The sequence below is a fragment of the Neovison vison genome, chromosome 12 (genome assembly GCF_020171115.1).
Source record: "Neovison vison isolate M4711 chromosome 12, ASM_NN_V1, whole genome shotgun sequence".
Lineage (NCBI taxonomy): Eukaryota > Metazoa > Chordata > Mammalia > Carnivora > Mustelidae > Neogale > Neogale vison.
Genome location: NC_058102.1, coordinates 7,387,764 through 7,406,859, shown reverse-complemented (window position 1 = coordinate 7,406,859; position 19,096 = coordinate 7,387,764). Strand labels below are relative to the sequence as shown.

The 19,096-nt window shown below is 58.6% G+C and overlaps 1 protein-coding gene across 1 annotated transcript in view; it reads right to left on the bottom strand.

The window, feature by feature from the left end:
* Positions 1–4,414: 4,414 nt before the first annotated feature.
* Positions 4,415–19,096, bottom strand: part of RANGAP1 (Ran GTPase activating protein 1) — a 30,221-nt gene continuing 15,539 nt past the window's right edge. Inside the window, exons 6-16 of the mRNA XM_044226445.1 lie at positions 17,514–17,648; positions 14,954–15,112; positions 13,833–13,946; positions 13,314–13,413; positions 13,132–13,216; positions 11,932–12,115; positions 10,911–11,030; positions 9,137–9,239; positions 7,838–7,926; positions 7,519–7,640; positions 4,415–5,470 (exon numbers count right to left, since the gene is read on the bottom strand). Of these exons, the coding sequence (XP_044082380.1) occupies positions 5,401–5,470; positions 7,519–7,640; positions 7,838–7,926; positions 9,137–9,239; positions 10,911–11,030; positions 11,932–12,115; positions 13,132–13,216; positions 13,314–13,413; positions 13,833–13,946; positions 14,954–15,112; positions 17,514–17,648 (1,281 nt within the window). The 3' untranslated portion in view covers positions 4,415–5,400. The remainder of the gene's footprint in view (positions 5,471–7,518; positions 7,641–7,837; positions 7,927–9,136; positions 9,240–10,910; positions 11,031–11,931; positions 12,116–13,131; positions 13,217–13,313; positions 13,414–13,832; positions 13,947–14,953; positions 15,113–17,513; positions 17,649–19,096) is intronic.

The following is a 19,096-nucleotide window of genomic DNA, read 5'->3' as shown; positions in this document are numbered from 1 at the left end:
AGAGAGAAAGCAGGGGGTAGAAGAGAGGAAGAAGGAGAGAGAAACCCAAGCAGACTCCCTACTGAACGTGGAGCCTGACACAGGGCTCGATCTCATGACCCTGAGATCAGATCTGAGCTGAAATCAAGAGCTGGATGCTCAACCGACTGCACCCCCCTGTGTAGTGATCACATTTCATCTGTCCCCGTTAATGGACACTAGGCTGCGTCAATCTCTTGACTCTTGTAATGCTGCTGTGTTTGCGGGCCTACAGGTTCCGGGCTGGGGTCCCCGCTTTCCCTTCTTGGGTGCACACACACTGGAAGTGGGAGCGCAGGCAGTTGGAAGCCCCCTTTTCTCCACCTTGTCTCCTTCTCTTCCCTCACTCTCCCCCCAGAGGCAACCACTTTCCTGAGGCAATATAACTTCACTGTAACGTGTCATTAAAATTTTTAAACTACATGTATGACAATACATACTGTTTTGCAAACTTGTTTTTTTCACCCAACATTTTTAAGGTTTATTCACATGAATGGAGACAGTTCCTGCATCTCTTGTATTATACACTTTAACTGCTGCATTAAAAAAAAATTTTGTTTTTTTTAGGGGCGTCTGGGTGGTTCAGTCTGTTAAGCTTCTGCCTTTGGCTCATGATCTGCAGGTCCTGGGATCAAGTCCCACATCAGGCCCCCCACCCCTTAGCATGGAGTCTGCTTCTCCCTCTCCCCTGCTCCTTTTCTCTTTCCCTCCTCTCAAATAAATGAATAAAATCTTTAAAAAAATTTTTTTTAAGTTTTTATTTAATCTCTACACCCAATGTGGGGGTCGAACTCACAACCCTGAGATCAAGAGTCGCATGCTCGGGGCGCCTGGGTGCCTCAGTGGGTTAAAGCCTCTGCCTTCGGCTCCGGTCGTGATCCCAGGGTCCTGGGATCGAGCCCCACATCGGGCTTTCTGCTCCGCAGGGAGCCTGCTTCCTCCCCTCTCTCTCTTTCTGCCTGCCTCTCTGCCTACTTGTGATTTCTCTCTGTGTCAAAGAAATCTTAAAAGAAAAAACAAGTCACATGCCCTCCCGACTGAGCCAGCCAGGCGCCCCGTAACTGCATCACGTTCTCTCGCTGCACACCTCACATACCGTCATCAACTATTTTTTTCCCTGGTGGACACTGAGGTTACTAATTTTCTGGAATCTCTCATGAAACTGCCCTTTTAACTTGTCACCTTGTGCCCATGAACAAGGGCTTCTCTAAGATCCTTAGAAATGGAATTTGGGATCACAGGCTACACTTGTCTTCACCGAGTCCCCGCCAGATCGCTCCCCGACACGGTTTTATTAGTCTGATATCCCTCCGGCAACATGCGGAATGTCAGCGACTCTGCTCTTTCCTGGAGTCTCCTCTAGTGCCATCTGCCAGTCTGGTCTGAAACGGCATCTCTGTGGTTTTATTTTGCATTTCCTTGATTTCCAGTGAAGGGGAGCATCTTTTTTGCTTTTCAGGTTGCATCCTTGGTGAACTGCCTGTTCCTATCCTTTGCCCAGTTTTCAGCTGGATGTACGATTCTCAACACGAGCCCTCACATGACAGACGGAGTCCAGTGTTTTCTGACCTTGCCAGTTCTTTTTTTTTTTTTTTTTTTAATTTATTTGACAGACAGAGATCACAAGTAGGCAGAGAGGCAGGCAGAGAGAGAGGAAGGAAAGCAGGCTCCCCGCTGAGCAGAGAGCCTGGTGTGGGTCTCGATCCCAGGATTCTGGGATCATGACCTGAGCCGAAAGCAGAGGCTTTAACCCACTGAGCCACCCAGGCGCCCTGCCAGTTCTTGTTTTTGGTCATTGTTTTTCACTTTCTATCTTGACAGAGGCAAATGTCCTTATGCCTTGTGCTTTTATGACATCAAAAAAAAAAAAAATGCTCTTACCTCCCTCCTTTAAAAAAAATATGGGTCTTAGATGAATAAATATGGATCATTTTGGATGTTTGGGGGATGACCGTGTGTAACTGTCCCTCCACCCCGTCCTGTCCCCTGCCTTCCCCAGACAAACTGCTATCTTGAGCGCTGGGCTCAGCACACACACGCACATGCCTACACACAGGAGCTTTTGAACCCGTGGTATGTACCGATTTTCTTCACTCAGCGACCTTCCTGATTCACCCACGGCACGTGCGTAGCCAGAGTTGATGCATTTTTGGCCTGAGTCGTTTCTAGGTTCTTGTGATCGGGAAGTGCTGCCTGGGAGCACCTCTGGCCGTGCTTCCTGGGGACTTTCTAGTCGAGCTTCAGAATGGAATTATTGGGGCGCCTGGGTGGCTCAGGGGGTTAAAGCCTCTGCCTTCTGCTTGGGTCATGATCCCAGGGTCCTGGGATCGAGCCTCGCATCGGGATCTCTGCTCGGCCAGGAGCCTGCTTCCTCCTCTCTCTGCCTGCCTCTCTGCTTACTTGTGATCTCTCACTCTGTCAAATAAATAAATAAATAAAAATCTTAAAAAAAAAAAAAAAAGAATGAAATTATTGCTGCTTTAGGCCCAAGCCCACAGTTGGGCTCCCTTTAGTGAGAACAGCCTCGGGCTGAGCAGGCCTTTCGTACTCGCGGGTTACGTGCCATCTTGGCCGAGACATCCCTGATCTTGCAGATCTCACGTCGCAGCGCTCAGGGTCCCGAGGCCTGTGTCATCTCAGGGTTGCCTGTAGGTCTTGGAAGCGCTGAGTGAGGGGAACTTCCAAAGGCTACACAGCTCTCAATAGGCGGCCGAGTTAGAGGCTGAGCCTCAGGCCCTCCCCTGCACCTGCGGCTGTCAGGAGTCTTGAACCCTGAGCTGGTCTGAGGGATTGGGTAGGGGCTGGGGCCTGTACCTGAGACCAACAGACCCTCCGTGGGGTGTGGGTCCGAGCAGCCAGGCAGCACCAGCCTCCTGCAAGGTTTGGTGAGACCCGTGGTGCACTTCTCCGTCTGAAATGACGCTTGTGCCTTCCTAACCTCGGAGGCCGCAGGGCCAGCACCAGGCACCCTGGAAGGGAGCGCCAGGCTGGAGAACTAGCCATGAAGCTGTTTCTCCATCCGTTAAATGATCACCTGTGAGAAGTTCCACCGGAGTCTCCAGACTCAGCTCTCGCATCCCATCTAAGATCTATCTGAGGGGCTCCTGGGTGGCTCAGTGGGTTAAGCCTCTGCCTTCAGCTCGGATCATGATCTCAGGCTCCTGGGATGGAGCCCCGTATCAGGCTCCCTACTGAGTGGGGAGTTTGTTTCTCCCTCTCTCTCTGCCTGCCCCTCTGCCTACTTGTGATCTCTCTCTGAAAAAAAAAAAATCTATTTGAGAGCAAGCACGTGCGCAGGAGCAGGGGGAGGGGCAGAGGACAAGGAAAGGGAACCTCAGGCGACTCCCTGCTGAGTGCAGAGGGCCATGGGGCTTGAGCTCACGACCCTGAGATCATGACCTGAGCTGAAATCAAGAGTCGGAGGCTCAACTAAGCCACCTGGGCACCCCATGCACCCCAACTCTTGAAGACTTCCCTGACCTCACTGCCCACCATCCCTTACACTGGGCCATGACTGTTCGTCTCACGTGCCAGACTGGGAGCCCCCCAAAAGTTGTGCCTGTGGCCCAGAACTCAAAACAGGGCCTGGCGAAGGGGTGGGGGTTGGGGTTGGTCGGAAGTCTACCCGCCTCTGCCGTATCACCTCACGGAGCAGGAGGTAAGGGGGCAAGGCATGGCTATCTCTGCCACCACCCAGCCAAGAGAGACAGTGCCTGTTGCCTGAGTGGTCCACAGCCAATAAGGAAATGCTGCCCCTTAGAAAGCTTGGAGGGACCTCTTGAACTCAGTGGGAGGCACGGGCTCCCCAGGCGGGCCTGCTGGCTCAGGTAGGTGGTAAGGAGGGTCTGCGGAGCTGTCCTTCCACCACATGAGGCAAAGGGAAGGAAGGACCCCAAGGGAGGTGCCCTCCACTCCAGGCCCTATGGCCAGACACCCCATGGTTGCTTCCTAGCCAAGCTCAACCCTGTGACATGACCTTGCTAGCCAGACCCGGGGGTTCCTGACCGTGCAGCCGGTGAGGCTTGTGGCAAAATCCAGACAGTGTCTGGCTTAGCCAGGACCATCGATGGAGCAGTGCAGGGGTTGGGGGCGCTACAGCCCAAAGGCTCGGTAAAGGGTAAGAGGAGGCAGGACAGCTGCAACACGCCCAGCTCCAGACCCTCAGCACCCAGAGGAAGAGATCCTTCCACGCTCCCTGACCCCCAGGACTTGTGGGCCGCTCCTGGGCATGAACTGCCCAGCTGTCCACGGGGAGCTGGCACGTCCATGCCCCATGGGACGATACAAGGTGGGCGCAGGGGCGCTTCTATGGATGGACAAACCCGTATGGACTGAGGCGGGACTCCAGGTACTAAGCCCCAGCTACCCACCTTAAGGTGAAAGACTGCTCAGTGCCCACGCTTGCCACAGATGACTTTATTTGTGAAGCCCCGGGCACAGCCCAGACACACAAAAAGCGCGCAAAGGGGAAAACACAGAGTGGGGGGGGGGCGGCTCCAGCGCAGTCCCCACCTTGTCCTGGTCCTTTAGGAGCCTCTGAGCCACAGCTCAGGCTCTGTGGGCCCCGCCCCCAGGGGCCGGAGACCAGGTCTGGGCCTATCAAAAAGCACCCCCCAGCAAGGCCCCCAGGCCAGTCCCAGACATCTCAGCAGCAAGGCGCGGGCCCCCACTGGGTCTGGAGCCCGCACCATCCACCCGGCAAGTCCTGCTCCTAGACCCCCAGGGTCTGCCACCGGCTTCTCTTCCTGTCCACATGGCCTGGGAACCAGAGTCTTGCCTTTTGCTGACCATCCCATGGGCCCATGCCCGTGGCAGTCTCTACAGTCCAGGCGGAGAGATCAGCCCAGCAGTGATGGAGAGTGTGGATGGCAGTGGCCACGGGACCAGGGCTTAGTGACAGGAGGCCAAGTCGGCCACTAAGTGAGCAGCCCCAGGCAGGGTGGGAAACGCAGCCCAGCCGCGACACAGAGGGAAGGGAGGGCAGACACACAGCAGCTCCCCAGGCTTTGGGGCAGCCCAGCAGGGCAGGGAAGGCAAGGTGGGAGAGGACAGCCACCAGGGCCTCGGGCTGGAGGCGCGGATCAGCAGAGCGCCCTCAGACGGCAAGGAGTTTAATGGCAGAGCAGCTTGCAGCCCTTTCGGGGGGCCAGCTCCCCTCCAGTGGGACCAGGGCCAGTCCAGCAGGGAGACATTAAAAACCCCAACCCTGACAGGACGCGCACACCTGCACACGCACCACACCGACACGCACACTCGGGGACCAACATGACACAAGCAACAAAGACCCTCCCTGCCTCTGGCTGGCTAGAGTCCTTCATCCGCGACCCTTCCCAAGTCACTGGTCCGGGCTGCGGGCTTGGAGGGGGGAGGCTGGCTTCGCATCTAGACCTTGTACAGCGTCTGCAGCAGACTGTGGCGGGCAAAGGAGCAGGACTCCAGGGCACCGTTGGGCCTGTGAGGAAAGAAGAGTCAGTGTAGGGGGTGGGAGGGAACCCACACAGCTCGGGCTGGAAACCTCAGGCTGCAGCGGGGCCACCATCCCCACTGTGGAGGGGGGATCGGGGCCATTTCTGAGGCCAGAAATGTGCCAGACTCTCTTTCTCTGACCTTCACGATGACTCTGTGGGGAGATGATAGAAGCCCGCCTTCTGCGCGCTGCGGGGTGGGGTGTGTGTGAAGCTCAGAGCGGTGGGAACCCAGGTCCTACTCTCCACCCGGTAGCCTGTGCGAGGGCCCTTCCAGCGGCCACAGGGCCCCTCACAGATAATGGGCTGGCCACTGTCACCATCAAGATCATGAATCTTGGGGCGCCTGGGTGGCTCAGTGGGTTAAAGCCTCTGCCTTCGGCTCAGGTCATGAACTTAGGGTCCTGGAATCAAGTCCCACATCGGGCTCTCTGCTCAGCAGGGAGCCTGCTTCCTCCTCTCTCTCTGCCTGCCTCTCTGCCTCCTTGTGATCTCTCTGTCAAATAAATAAATAAAATCTTAAAAAAAAATAAAAAAAAAATCATGAATCTCACTACAGAGAAAGAAGAGAGGCTTGGCGAGTGTGGGGTGCAGCCAGGATGTGCAGCACACAGATGCCGTTATCAGACCACTGGGCCAGGAGTCGAGGGAGGGGAAACGTGCCTGTCACTCTGTGGTCACCTCAAAGGGGGCCTAAGGGACAGCTTTTACCAATTCCCCTCTTTTAAGTGGAATAGACAAAGCCTGTGCTGGGCGTGGGGCACAGGCCCTGCCACTGACCAACAGCACCAAGGGAGAGGGTCTCTTCTTGTGGGTCCACACCCAGCCCTAGGGCAACAGAAAGGCAAAAGGAACAATTCTGACTAGAGGCTGAAAGGAACTGGGCTTTGTCAGGTGGTGGCGGGCAGGGCCAGGGCCAGGGCCAGGAGATGCTCCACGACTAAGCCCTTGCCGTGGGAACAGGCACAGGGGAGAGTGCACCTGGTCAGGGGAGGGGGGGGCAGGGACACGGAGCCGCAGCCAGGGTGAGGGCCTGCCCTGGACTCTGGCAGAGGGCCAAACACTCAGCTCTTCCGCCAGCACGGGGCCCGAACTCATGACCCCAAGATCGAGAGTCACAGGCTCTACCAACTGGGCCAGCCAGGCGTCCGCGGCTCGACTTTTCACAACGGCCAGTGCAGGTGCCGCGGAAGGGGCGGTGTCGGCCACAGCGGCGGCGGGGGCAGGTGTGGCGGAGGCAGGTGGGCAGACATACGAGAGCGCGAGGCCCGAGGAGCACAACAGACCGCAAGACGTCACGGTGGCCAAGAGGCCGTGGCGCCGACAGTCCTGGAAGCTGGCCGGGGATCCTCACCACACGGAGCCAGACGACCCCGCCAACACTCATCCCCTCCGCCAGGCAAGGACTGTGCTGCGCTCGCTCCCCCGCCCGCCTTCCCCAAGGCACTGGATTCCCAGCAAGTGCGGAGGGTCCGAGCCACCAGAGACAACCTCATTCAACAGCCTGGTGGGCAAGGAGGGAGACTAAGGCCTGAGGAAGGCCAGGAGGGGGCTGGGGCCACAGAGGACCTCAGTGAGGACAGGGGACGAGCCCTCCGACCCATCCCTCACAGGCGCTGGGGTGTGAAGGCTCCTTGTTACCCAACGTGGCCACTGCCCCACCACGGCCCAGGACCCTCCTGCAGGACAAGGCGAAGGTTTCCAGGCTCTGAGCATCTGGCGTCTGCGAGATGGCCATGTGCGGGTGTGACAAGCCCTCTAGCTTCAGCCCCGTGGCCAAGGGAACAGACACGGAACTGCTCCCAGAGACTGAGGACGGGACACCGAGCAGCACAGCGAACCTGGGCAACTCTCCAGTGCTGCTTCCTCATGAGGAAATGGGGGGCCATTCCGTGTCCTCTGTCTCTCCCAGGAAAAGGCACCGGGTGGGGGGCACTTAAACACAGATGCTGAGAGCCCCGTGGGGAAGCCTCCATGGACTAGGGGTTGCACACACGGGGTGCGGCTGCCCTGGGGGCTGCGAGAGCACACTCACTTGGTCACGAATGCCAGCAGCAGGGGCGCGAGGGCCTTGGGAAAGTAGTCCTGCTGCACCATGTGGTTCAGCGCCATCAGAGGGCCGTACAAGTTGGCAATGGCCTTGATCTTGTCTTCACTCTGAAGGGAACACACAGCACAAGGCAGAGTGAGCTACAAGGCCCCCTGGGGTGGCTGAGGTCGAGCTGAGTCCCATCATGGAGGGAGGGGGCTTAAACAGCCCGGGCCCCAGCAGGACTCTGGTGTGGGTCGGGGTGGGTGGGTAGGCATGGCCCGAGCTGCCCCTGGTGTCCCCCCTCCCTCCCCCACAGCCTCACCTTGAGCAGACCCATGTGAATGAGGAGCCGGGTGAGGAAGGCGTTGGAGTTGAAGGAGGGGGCGCTGAAGGCCTTCTTCATCAAGGCATCTGCAACGCAGAAGCGGCCATGGGGCAGCAAGTTTGCTGCAGCGAACGGCCGCCCACCGGCCAAGGGCACGCAGCCCCAGCACACACGGGCTGGGGCCCGCCTCCTGCACGAGTCAGCCCAACACAGGGCGGCAGACTGCGGTCACGGGTCCCAGGCTGAGGGGACAGCCCGCACCGAGGGAAAGGCTCAACCCGCCCACTGTGACACCTTGTCCTTCTTGTCCTGACCCCACACACTGAAAAGGGGCTTGGGAACCTTAGTGACCGGGGCTGGTGGGGGTGGGGGGCGGTGGGGGGCAGTGGGGGTGGAGATGAAGGAGGCAGATCACCCGGGGGGGGAGGTTCCAGCCACTCTGTGGGGGCAAAAGGGGATGAGCAGAGAAGGGAAGGAAAGGGGGGGTGGGGGTCTACAGACACTGTGGCTCCGCGCTGCCAGGCAGCTGTTCTGGGGAACAGAATTCAGGTAATTTGTTCCCATCAATGCGCACGGGGCTGGGACCACAAGGAGCAGACTTAGGGGCTCCACCCGGCCTCGCTCCCCACCGGCCCTCCTGCCTCAATGCCGCCCACAGCACACCAATCCAGGACAAAGCGCCACACGGAGCCCCACTCCTCTCTGCCCTGTTCCCCTGCTGAACTCTTCGTCCCCTCCCTGCCTGACCAAGCCTGGCCCACCTGGTGGGGCTCACACATGCGTGCTCAAGGTGCGCAGGGGACACGTGCTGTCACGGAAGCAGCACAGGGAGTGGGGTAGCGAGGGAGGGTCACGACCGGACGAGAGAGATCTCAGGAAGCCCTGGGAACGCTGGGGGGAAAGCAGGCATCCTGCAGGCTTCCAGGTGGGGGGGACTGTGTGGAGGCTCACAGATGAGGACAAAAGCTCATGACCTCTCCTGTGGGCGGGCCGCCCCAGAAGGGCCTTGGGGCTGTCACTATCTGGTCTTCTACGGCAGATGCCACCTGATGAGATCCAACTAGACATAACTGTATGGCTCTGGAAAGGCCTCTGTTCCCCCATCCATAAAAAATAAGACGGGACCGCAGCCAGCCTGCTCCACGGCAAGAACCCAACAAAAGAAAAGGCGGAAGAGGGCGGAGAGCGGTGCACACATCAGCGCGGCGACCAGGGGCTTCAGCAACTAGAAACGTCACCTGAGCCCGGAGGCAGCAGGGAGGCAGAGCCAGCCACACCCAGGCCAAGCCCCCTTACCTACTGCATCCTGCACAGCTGTCCTCACCGCAGCTTCGTCCTTAAACACAGACGACACCTTCAGGAAGGCGGAGACCACCTTTTCTGGGTCAGAGGTGTCGGTCTGAGGACACAGGAGACAACGGCTGGTCACCAGCGGCCAGAGCTCCAGGGAAGGTGTGCCTGCACACCGCTGCGGGCTGGAGGAGGCCTGTGTCGCGCCAAAGTCTCCGGGGCTAGGGGGGCAGGGATGGGTCCTGCCCCCCGTGCTGTTCCCTGGAGCTAGGCACGGGCCTGGCCCACAGCAGTATACGTACAGTCCACACAGCCCGTTGAGTCCACACAATCACGGTCATTCCCATGGCCCAATGGGCCCTTCGGATAATCCAAGCTGAACAGATAATGCAAAGACGACGTTCACGAGCAAGGAAGCTTAACCTCACGGAAGTGGAGACAAGGGGAAAGAACGCGAGTGTCCAGACACAGCGCAGGCCTAAGTGTGACCTCCACTCATGGGGACGGAGGGGACGACAACGGTTTTGCTGACAGTTTTGCTGACGCATCTCAACAGGAGATGACGGCTGGTATTAGAGGAAAAAGTGGACCTTTCATCCCATGCATCACGGGAAGGAAGAAAAGAACACAAATAAAACATAAAAAGGACAGCAGCCAAAATGCCAAGCCAGCGCGAAGAGCGGGCCCATTGAATTTCTCTGCATTTATCACTATGCTCATCAAAACTGTTTCCTCATCTGTAACACACGGTAACAGGGTCCACATGGTGGGCTGCCAAAAGGCTTCAATACCAGAACCATTTCAGGAGACTCAGGACAGTGCCTGGCAGACAGGAGGTGCCTGACAGCTGCCGCAGACGATCCGGGCAGTGAGCCAACACGCGAGGCTGCAGCAGGGGCCCGGCAGGCACATGGCCTCCGCAGGAGCCGCAGGAGAACAAGGGTGGGAGGTGGAGCCTAGGTGTGTGCACACCAGAGAGTCCTGGGAGAACTCCCTAACTCTGCCGGTGTCCCCGGGTGCTGCGTGCCTGCCCGTCGGTGGCCCGCGCACGCTCCCAGCAGCACATCATCTGCAGCCCCCGGAGGGAGGCACACACGCGGGTCACACTCACTCGTGTTTCTGTGGGTTTAAAAAACAAACGTCTACGTATCTACCCAGAGAATACAAACACAGTGATTTGAAGGGGTCCCCGCACCCCAGTGCTTATGGTGGCAAGGGCCACTGAAGCCAAACTAGGCAAAGAGCCCAGCTGTGCATCAACAGATGAAGGGATAAGGATGTGCGATATATACAAACGGAGTACTACTCAGCCGTCAAAAATGGAATCTGTTACAATCCGCGATGACGAGGATGGAACTAGAGGATATTATGCTAAGCAAAGTAAGTCCTATAAGACCAAATATATGATTTCACCCACATGTGGACTTTAACAAACAAAACAGATGAACACAGGAGAAGGGAAAGAAAAGAAAGAACAGAGAGAAAGGCAAACCATAAGACTCTCATCTACTGGGAACAAACTGCGGGCTGCCGGAGTCAGGTGGGGGAGGGGACGGGGTGACGGGGGGCGGGCATTAAGGAGGACACTTGATCGTATGAACACGGGGTGTTCAGTGCAACCAACCCATGAGTCACTAAACTCTGCCCCCGAAACTAAAACACACACAAACACCGGGCAGCCCCCCATTCCCACTGGCAGCGTCCCCTCCCAAGCCCGGGCTCTGCTGGTCCCCGTCTTCCTGCGGCTCCAGAAACCGCAGCTGGCGGCGCTGTTACCCACCTGCTGGGCTATCAGCACCGAGCTCTTGGGTCCGAGGCGCAGCAGCTTCTCCGGAGAGGGGAAAGCCAGGAACGTGGAGACGTCTGCGGGCGGCGGTGTGGATAGCACGGGGGCTGGCTCCTGAGGGACAGGGGGCACAGATGGCTCTGGAGAGGTCCGAACCCAGACTCCTCACCCAGAACACGCACCCCTCACTCTGGGGGCCTAAGGCTCGGAATCTAGTCTTCTCCCTCCCGCTCACAGGCAGGCCCCTAAAGGCTGAGGGGCCCACAGATGCTTCCCTGAGTGGCTCCTAGTGCAGGAGCCTCTGTGGTGGGGGCAAGTCCCCTCCTTAGGCCAAGTAGCTCGTCCCTGGGACACACGATGTCCCAGAAGTGACACAGGAGGCATGTGGGGGTGGAAGGGGACCCCACCAGGAACTCGAGTGGAGCCAGGGGAAGCACCAGAGGTGCCCAGCCATTGGCTCAAATGCTTTCCTAAACTGGGAAAAAAGTGAAATTCAACGTGAGCGCGGGGGTCCTTGTCCAACCCGTAGTTCTCCAGAAGCTGCACTTGGGAGTCTGTGAGGGAACAGACTACGGCCGTCCTGTCGACATCAGCCTCTTAGTGCAGCAAGCGGGACACCAAGTGTCCCAGCTGGGCCACAGTCCCCAGAACGGGAGGCTGTCCCTACAGGTCACCTAAATGGATAGGAAAAGAGTTTCTATTTGTGCTGATTTTTACCCTATTCTTTCAGAAATATTTATACGTGTTTCGTAAGAAACAGTGCAGCTGCATAACACACGCTATGACCCCGTCACAGCGCACAAACGAACCCCCCTGTGCCGGGGACAGCATAAGCCTAGAGCAGTACAGCCACACGGCGGAGATTTTCTTCTTTTACTCACAGGCGTGTGTGTTCAAAAACACTTTGCACCCAGGGTACCTAAGCGGATTCCACACCCACCAACCCCTGAAGACGCTTCGGGATTTCACATCCAAGGGCCCAGGCTCTGACCCTGGCAAACGACAAGGAACTCACTCCACTGTTCGGGTCCAGAATCTTCCTTGACGGTGTGGATGGCTCCTCTCCTTGCCCCGTCTGTGGCTCCTCCTCCTCCTCCTCCTCTTCCTCCTCCTCCTCTTCCTCTTCTTCCTCCTCTTCTCCTTCCTCTTCCTCCTCCTCTTCCTCCTCCTCCTCCTCATCATCCTCGCCCTCGTCATCGCTGCAGAGGGGAGTCGGCTAAAGCAGACCCTCCCTGCCCAGTGGCCTACGTTGGCGCCGAGGCCTGGCTCCACACCCCCACATGGTCCGGGCACGTGGGAGGGAGCCCGCAGAGGCCTGGGGGAGCAGCTGCTCCCGGGGTGGGGGGCCACGTGGGTCAGCGGGGAGCCCACTGCTCCCCCAAGGAAGCCCATGTCGTGAACACAGAGGAACCACATCTCATCCCTGTCCCACATGGGCCCCAGTCCCACTGGGGAAACAGAGAAAAAGAAAATGGTCTGTCACAGCTGACTTGGCAGGAACACTGCCCAGGCTGAGATCCCAAGACTGTGCCCCCCGTGGCTCACTGCCCACAGAAAGCTGCGGCTGCGGGGGACAGGGGAAGGGAGGCTTCTGGAACCATGAGCCTCTTGAGGCCACCGCTGAGCCCCCGGTTCTCAGCAGCAGCACCGGCCTAGCCCTGAGGCGACACAAGTGAGGGGCTGCAGGTGAATGAAGGAGACCTGGGGGCTAGAAGGGCAGAGGCAACTGGATGCTGACGGCCCACACGACTCCTATCCAGACGGAGGAGACACCCCCACCACCCCGGCCCCTGCTCCCCCTCCACGTGGGCCCCACAAACCCCGAACTCCCACTCGCTTGTACCATCTTCCTTTCCAGACCCCATCTCCAAGTCTGACTGTACAAACAATCTGGAGCGAGCCCAGCCCCTGCCCTGACTTCACTGCTCCCCACCTTAGCGGTCGGCTCAGAGGAAAGCTCATCCCTTCGGAAGCCCCCCGCTCACCCGCACCCAAGGGTGCCCGTTCTCAGCCTCTTCCTGCCTCCTTGACGAACACACGCTAATCCAACGTCCCCGGCCCACCCGCCCCGCCAGAACGACGTGAGTCAGAGACCTTCACGGGCTCCTCACACCCCTGTCGCCCTGCAGAGCGCCTGGCACAGACAGGGGCTCCAACAGCAGTTTCGGAGCAAATAAAAGCAGAACCACAGGCGCCGTGGCTCGCAGCCCCCTACCTGAGGGAGGCCAGCACCTTGGCCATGCTGAAGCCGTCCAGCACTTCCTGAAGCTGCTCGCAGCCCTCCTCTCCCAGTATGTTGCCTGCTCGTGGCCGGGATGCGGGGACAGGAGGAAGGAAGGTCAAGAGGGCAGCACGGCCCAGCTGGCAGGCCCGGGCCAAGGCCACCGCCCCTCTTACCGTTGAGGTCCAGCTTCTCCAGCGCGGTCTTGTCCGCCACGGCCTCGGCAACAGCCAGAGCAGCATCTCTCTTGATTTCACAGAACGACAAGTTCAGCTCCTAAAAATAAGAGGAAGGAGTAGAGGCAAACAGAACCACAGGCCAGGGGACCGGGACCTACTGTGAAGCCTGTTTTCCCGACAGGAGGGTAAGGCAGGCTCTGTCCTCCAGCCGGGCAGAGTAACACCCGCGGTAAAAATAACGCCCTTTCCCTCGTGGCGGCCCGGGCGCTGGGTACGTTCTCTCGCGCTACACGCTCAGGACCTCATCGCTCCCTCCTCCCATTTCAAAAATGAAGAAAGCGGCTCCTATCACACAGGTGACAGACTGCACAGCACGAGAGGGAAGCTGTGCAAGGACTGAGCCACGAACCCAGGCCCTCCCGGCCTTCAAGACGACCCCATCCCTGCCCCGACGGCAGCAACCCGAGCGTGCGGGAAGCCCAGCCCCGCGCGGGGAGACACGGGCGGCGCCGGCACCTTCAGCTTGGGCAGGCCCCCGCGCACGGCCTCTGCGATGGCGACGGCGCCCTTGGAGCGCACCAGGCAGTCCCCGAAGTTGATCACCTCCACCTGCCGCAAGGTCTTCAGCGTCTGCGAGGAGGAAGCGAAGGCCGGGGTGAGGGCGAGGGCCTCCGAGAGCTCACGGCTCACCCGGTCTGTCGTCACACGGTCGCCGTCCCTCTCACCTGGCCCTCCCCGAACCTCGTCAGCTCGCTTTCCCTCCTGGCTTCTCGCCAACCTCCCTCTACCCTACTGCTGTGCTATGGCCAGAACCTTCTTGAAGCCCAAATCTGACCAAGTCAAACCCCCAACTTAAAACCCTGCACACCTATTACTCATGGGAGAGCCTCGGCGTTAGCAAGAGACCCCCCCCCACTCCCCGCCCCTCCTCCAGCCTTTAGACACACCTTGAACCCTGGTCATTTCAAACCAGGACCAGTGGAACAAGGCTCCCTCCCACCTCTGGGCCTCCCCCACGCTGCGGATCCCTCTGCCCAAAACAATCTTCTCTGTCCACAGTCCATTTGCCCTGTACGACTTGGTCAAAATGTGACTTCTTCCAGAAAGTCTTCCCTAAGTCTGACTTGAACTTCCTGTGAGTTCCCCTACCCTTGCCCACATTCCTGCTAACAGCCCACAGCAGCAGGACTAGCCTTTCGTGGGGCTTGGGGCCCTGTGAGGTCTCGACAGCCGCCAGCCAGGTTCTGGCCCTGCGCTCTCGCTGGCCTCTCCCCTCCCTCCTGGAACTAGGAGCTCCTTGGAGGCAGAGTCTGATTCAACTCTGCCTGGCCTGCACGAGGTAGAGTTCAATTAACAGCTGATGAAAGAATCAATGAGAAAAACAGAAGCCAGGCAGCCTCTGAGAGCAAATCCAGCACCAACAGCTGGGTGTAGAGGCAGCTCAGAGGGAGGCAGAATGGACATGCCCGAAAATGGCACAAGCAAGCCTGTGACGTGTGCCCCACTCTGGAATGTTCAAAATAGCCGGGCCCACACCTGGTGGAGGGGCAGAGGGGGCTTACCTGATGATGGGTGTGTTCAAAAGGCAGCAGCCAGACCTGCTTACTTCCACCCTGACGCCGCCACTCCCGCCTTACCTTGGCCATAGCCACGGCGCCCTTCTCGGTGAAGGTGTTGTCGTTCAGGTTGATGACCCGTAGCAGGGGGTTGATGGCGAAAGCCTGGGCCAGGGCCGTGACGCCAGGGTGATTGATGCCATTCTGAGGCATGTGGACCTCCTCCAGAGTCCCAATGATCTGTGAGGGGCAGGAGGGACAGAGCAGGGTGGTGGGCTCCCGAGCTATCTAGGGATAGGCCCCGCGCCAACAGTATCCAGCAGGCAGAAGGGGAGGGGCTGCTGTCAGCTCGGGCCCAGGTTTGCCCGTGGCTATGTGGGGCCCAGATCTCAAAGCACAGCTTTGCGCAGGGTCGCATCTGATCCTCTCCACAATCTCGGGAGGGAGGCCTACCTGGACAGAGAAGACTAGGGATCAGAAAGGCTAGTAAGTAACTCATGCAGGGTCACACCGCTCAGAACACAGGTTCCTGCATCATACACAGGTGTCCTCTACCTCGCAAGGACCCTGGGCGCTGGCCCGGGGGTCAGCCGCAGTCCGTCCCTGCAAACTGCACGCAGCTCCTGTGCCCATCTTGCTTGGGGCTCTCCCACGCTATTTACACAGCACAACCAGTGCCCCACGTTCCCTCCTGCTCTGCAGAATAGAATCTTCTCCAAGCACCTAGCTCTTGTTCAGCCCAATCTTCTGACACCTCCTTCTCTCTGCATGAAACACTGCGTCCTTATCTGTGGACATTTTCTTGATAGCCTGACTCCTATGCTGTCTTCCTGTATATTCCTCATTTTGGACACCTCCTCCCCAAGGAGGGCTTCCAGGATCCCCCTACCCCCAGGCACGGTCCAGCGCTCTTCTCTGTGCCCCCAGAGCACTGTCCTTCCTCTCTCAGTGTTTCTCATCCTGGACTTTCGGTTTCACCTTCCTGTCTACACTCCACCAGCCTCTAAGCTCCCAAGGAGAGCCACGTCCCAGCCTCTACTGCTACCAAGGATTGAAGCCAGGCGTGCGAGGACTCTCCACCTAGGGGCCTTTTGTAGTTCCGCAGTGCCCACAACAGCACAGGGGTTCACAGATAAATGCAGGCAGGTAGGCCAGCGAAGGAATATTACCAGTAAGGATTTCTCAGTATCTTCTGGTACCAGACCCTTTGGGCCATCTGCTAAAGCCCCTGGCTCCCTCCTGAACATACTTGAAAATTTTAAGATAAATAATACAAGACTACAAAGGAAATCCATTCAACTGGAAGACAGTCCTCAAAATATTTAGAAAAAAACCCAAATGTGTGCTGCAGCAGTAGATGCCCTCTTTGGTACAAAGGCACCAAGTAACAGTACCCGCGGGCAAGCCCACCACTACCGCGATGCCGATGAGCAGGAAACAGAGGTTCCAACGTCTCTGTAACAACTGTAACTTGATGCGAAAAATCTGTGATTTCCATACTTGTCACAATCACGGGCATTCTGAACACTGCTGAGATTTATTCTATGTTCACGATTTAAGGTAACACGAGATTTTAGTTACTTTAGTGGTTGTCAACCATGCAATCTTCCCCCAGCCACATTCAAAGACTCCCTGAATTCTACCCACAGACTAGAGACAGCCCAGGGATGCTGTGCGAAGAGCCCCGCTCTAAGGGCACCGGAGGACGTCTGAGGCCTGCCGGCGGCTCGCACCCCCACAGCACGCCATCTTCCCAGCCCACCTCCCAGCCCACCAGGGACAGCAACCGGGCGGGGGGCAGGGGATGGTGCAGAGAAGGTGTAACCTTTAACGGCACAGTGTTCACAAGGATGGCAACCGGGCTCCCCAGCTCTGGCGGCAGCAGGAGCTCCCTGCAGCCAGGGGTCCAGTAAGACCCAGGGCACCTTCCGCTGCCAGGCTCCCTCTGCCCGAGATGAGTTCCGGCAGGGAGACAGTGGGGGATGCCGCTCTGGCCTGAGTGTGACGAACGCTGCCTAGGATACTGTTTGCCAAAGAAAACGTTTACATTAGGAGAAAAGCAAGACTCCCAAGTTCCCACCGTCTTGGGGCAGGCATGGCCTTCTCACAGAGCTCAAGGTCAGGATCTCAACAGTGTCCTGGGGTGGGGGGGCAGGGCACCGGGGCAGCTGTGAAGGGTGAAGGGAGAGCAGAATGGGAGGGGAGGCAGAGGGGATAGGGCACCTGAGCCACTGCTCCCCTGCCTCCCCCTCTCAAAGCATCTCTGTGCCCCACCCAGTGGAGGCCAGAGACACGGACCCTCCACGAGCCCAGGCGAGCACCGTGCCAGGCTGTCATCCCACTCACCGCTCGGGCACCCCGCTGCCACTTCTGAGCCCAGCAGACCTCACCCACCGATCAGAGCAACCCACAGTCTTCTCAAACACTACTCCAGGGAGCCGCCACCAATGCACCAGCAGTGGAGGAGGGTGCACAGGAATTCGGCCCCGCTGCAGAAAGAGCCAGCAGGTGCAGAGGGGGAAGCAACTCACCCTAGGCCTCCCAGCTCAACTCCAGAGCTGGATGTATACCAGCTCTGTCACCCTGCAAAGCTCAGCCTGTCTCGGGGTGTGGCGGGGCCAGGTGTGCAGGAGCCACTCACCCCGAAAGCTTCCGCCAAGGCAGTGGCTCCATCGTTCTCCAGACGGTTTCTGCCAGCCACGAACACCTTCAGGCCCAGCGGCTTGCCTTGGGCACTGGATTTCCGGTGACACTCAGTCAGAGCCGCCGCTAGGATCTGGTGGGGGGGAGGCAAGAGGCCCAACCCTGAGGCAGGAAGCCCTGTTTTTCAACATCCCGTGCCACCTACCGGTGGCAGACCCGGGGACAAAGAACGGCTCATAGGCACCACGTCATTCCGCGCCTGTGCTCAGCACCCTACAGCCGGCTCCGTGTGTCTGTCCCACTACCCTGTGGGGTCTAGCCTCGGGTGAGAGGTGGGGACACACACCCGGAAGGGAGACACCAACACGGAGAGGCCAACCGCGAGCCAGCTCCTGCGGAAGGGGCTTCCCGGTGCGCCCACTGTACAGCCAGAAGCCCTCTGTGGGGAGGATGGTGGGGATTCCCACCTTCCAGCCGAAGAACTGCAGGCTCTGAGAGGGGCAGGGACATTCCTGTGGTTGTTAAACAAGTGGCAGACTGTGGACCAGAGCCCAAATCTTCTGGCACATCTTCCACATCGCCCAGTGTCTAGGGGGAGCTGGCCGAGACCAGGGCCCTGTCTCGCGCCTCGGACACGTGGCTTGGGAGGGGTCAGGAGATAGCGAGTTCCTGGTGATACCCACAGAGCAAACTGCTGGCTGGCTGCTGGGAACCCAGAGACCGCGGTAAATAAAACGGGGCAGTCACAAGAAGTACGGGAGAGAGGCAACGTTCGGAGCGCCTGCTTCTCCCTCTCGCTCTCCCTGCTGCTCTCCCTACTTGTGTTCTCTCTCTGTCAGATAAATAAATAAAATCTTAAAAAAAAAAACCCCATGGGACACCTGGGTGGGGCTCAGTGGGTTAAAGCCTCTGCCTTCGGCTCAGGTCATGATCTCAGGGTCCTGGGATCGAGCCCCGCATCAGGCTCTCTGCTCAGCAGGGAGCCTGCTTCCTCCTCTCTCTCTCTGTCTGCCTCTCTGCCTACTTGCGATCCCTGTCAAATAAATAAATAAAATCTTTAAAAAAACAAACAAAAAAACCCCAGAGTGGAGCTGGGCTGCCAGGGAGGCTCCCCTGGCCACAGGGTTCAGTCTTTGTCCCCGAGCCATGCCACACTCCTAGGCAGCTCTAGGAGCCTCAGGTCCCCTGGCTGGCCACGAGGCAGAGGAGAGCCGATGGCAAAGCTGGGGCACGTCCCAGGCGTGTCTCCAGCTCCCTCAGCACACCATGCTCTAGGGTGGGCTGGACCTATCTTCTGTGCTGATGCCAACATTTTAACGTCTTCACACACGTGCACAGCTTATTGCCCAATTAGACGGGGGTGGGGGGCGTGCGGCTGGCGGGCCAGGCTGAGCCGGCCTTCCCTCCCGTGGGGCAAGAGGCAGCAGGCGCCCCTTGCAGGGGAGGCCGCTCTGGCTCCTCAGGCTGAGGCACCAGGAGCACAACACCGGCCCCTCCTGCTGCTCTAACGGGCACGAAAGCAGGTTTAAATCTCTTAGTCCCACCCCAGCGACGCCATCTGGGGACTTGACCCAAGATTTC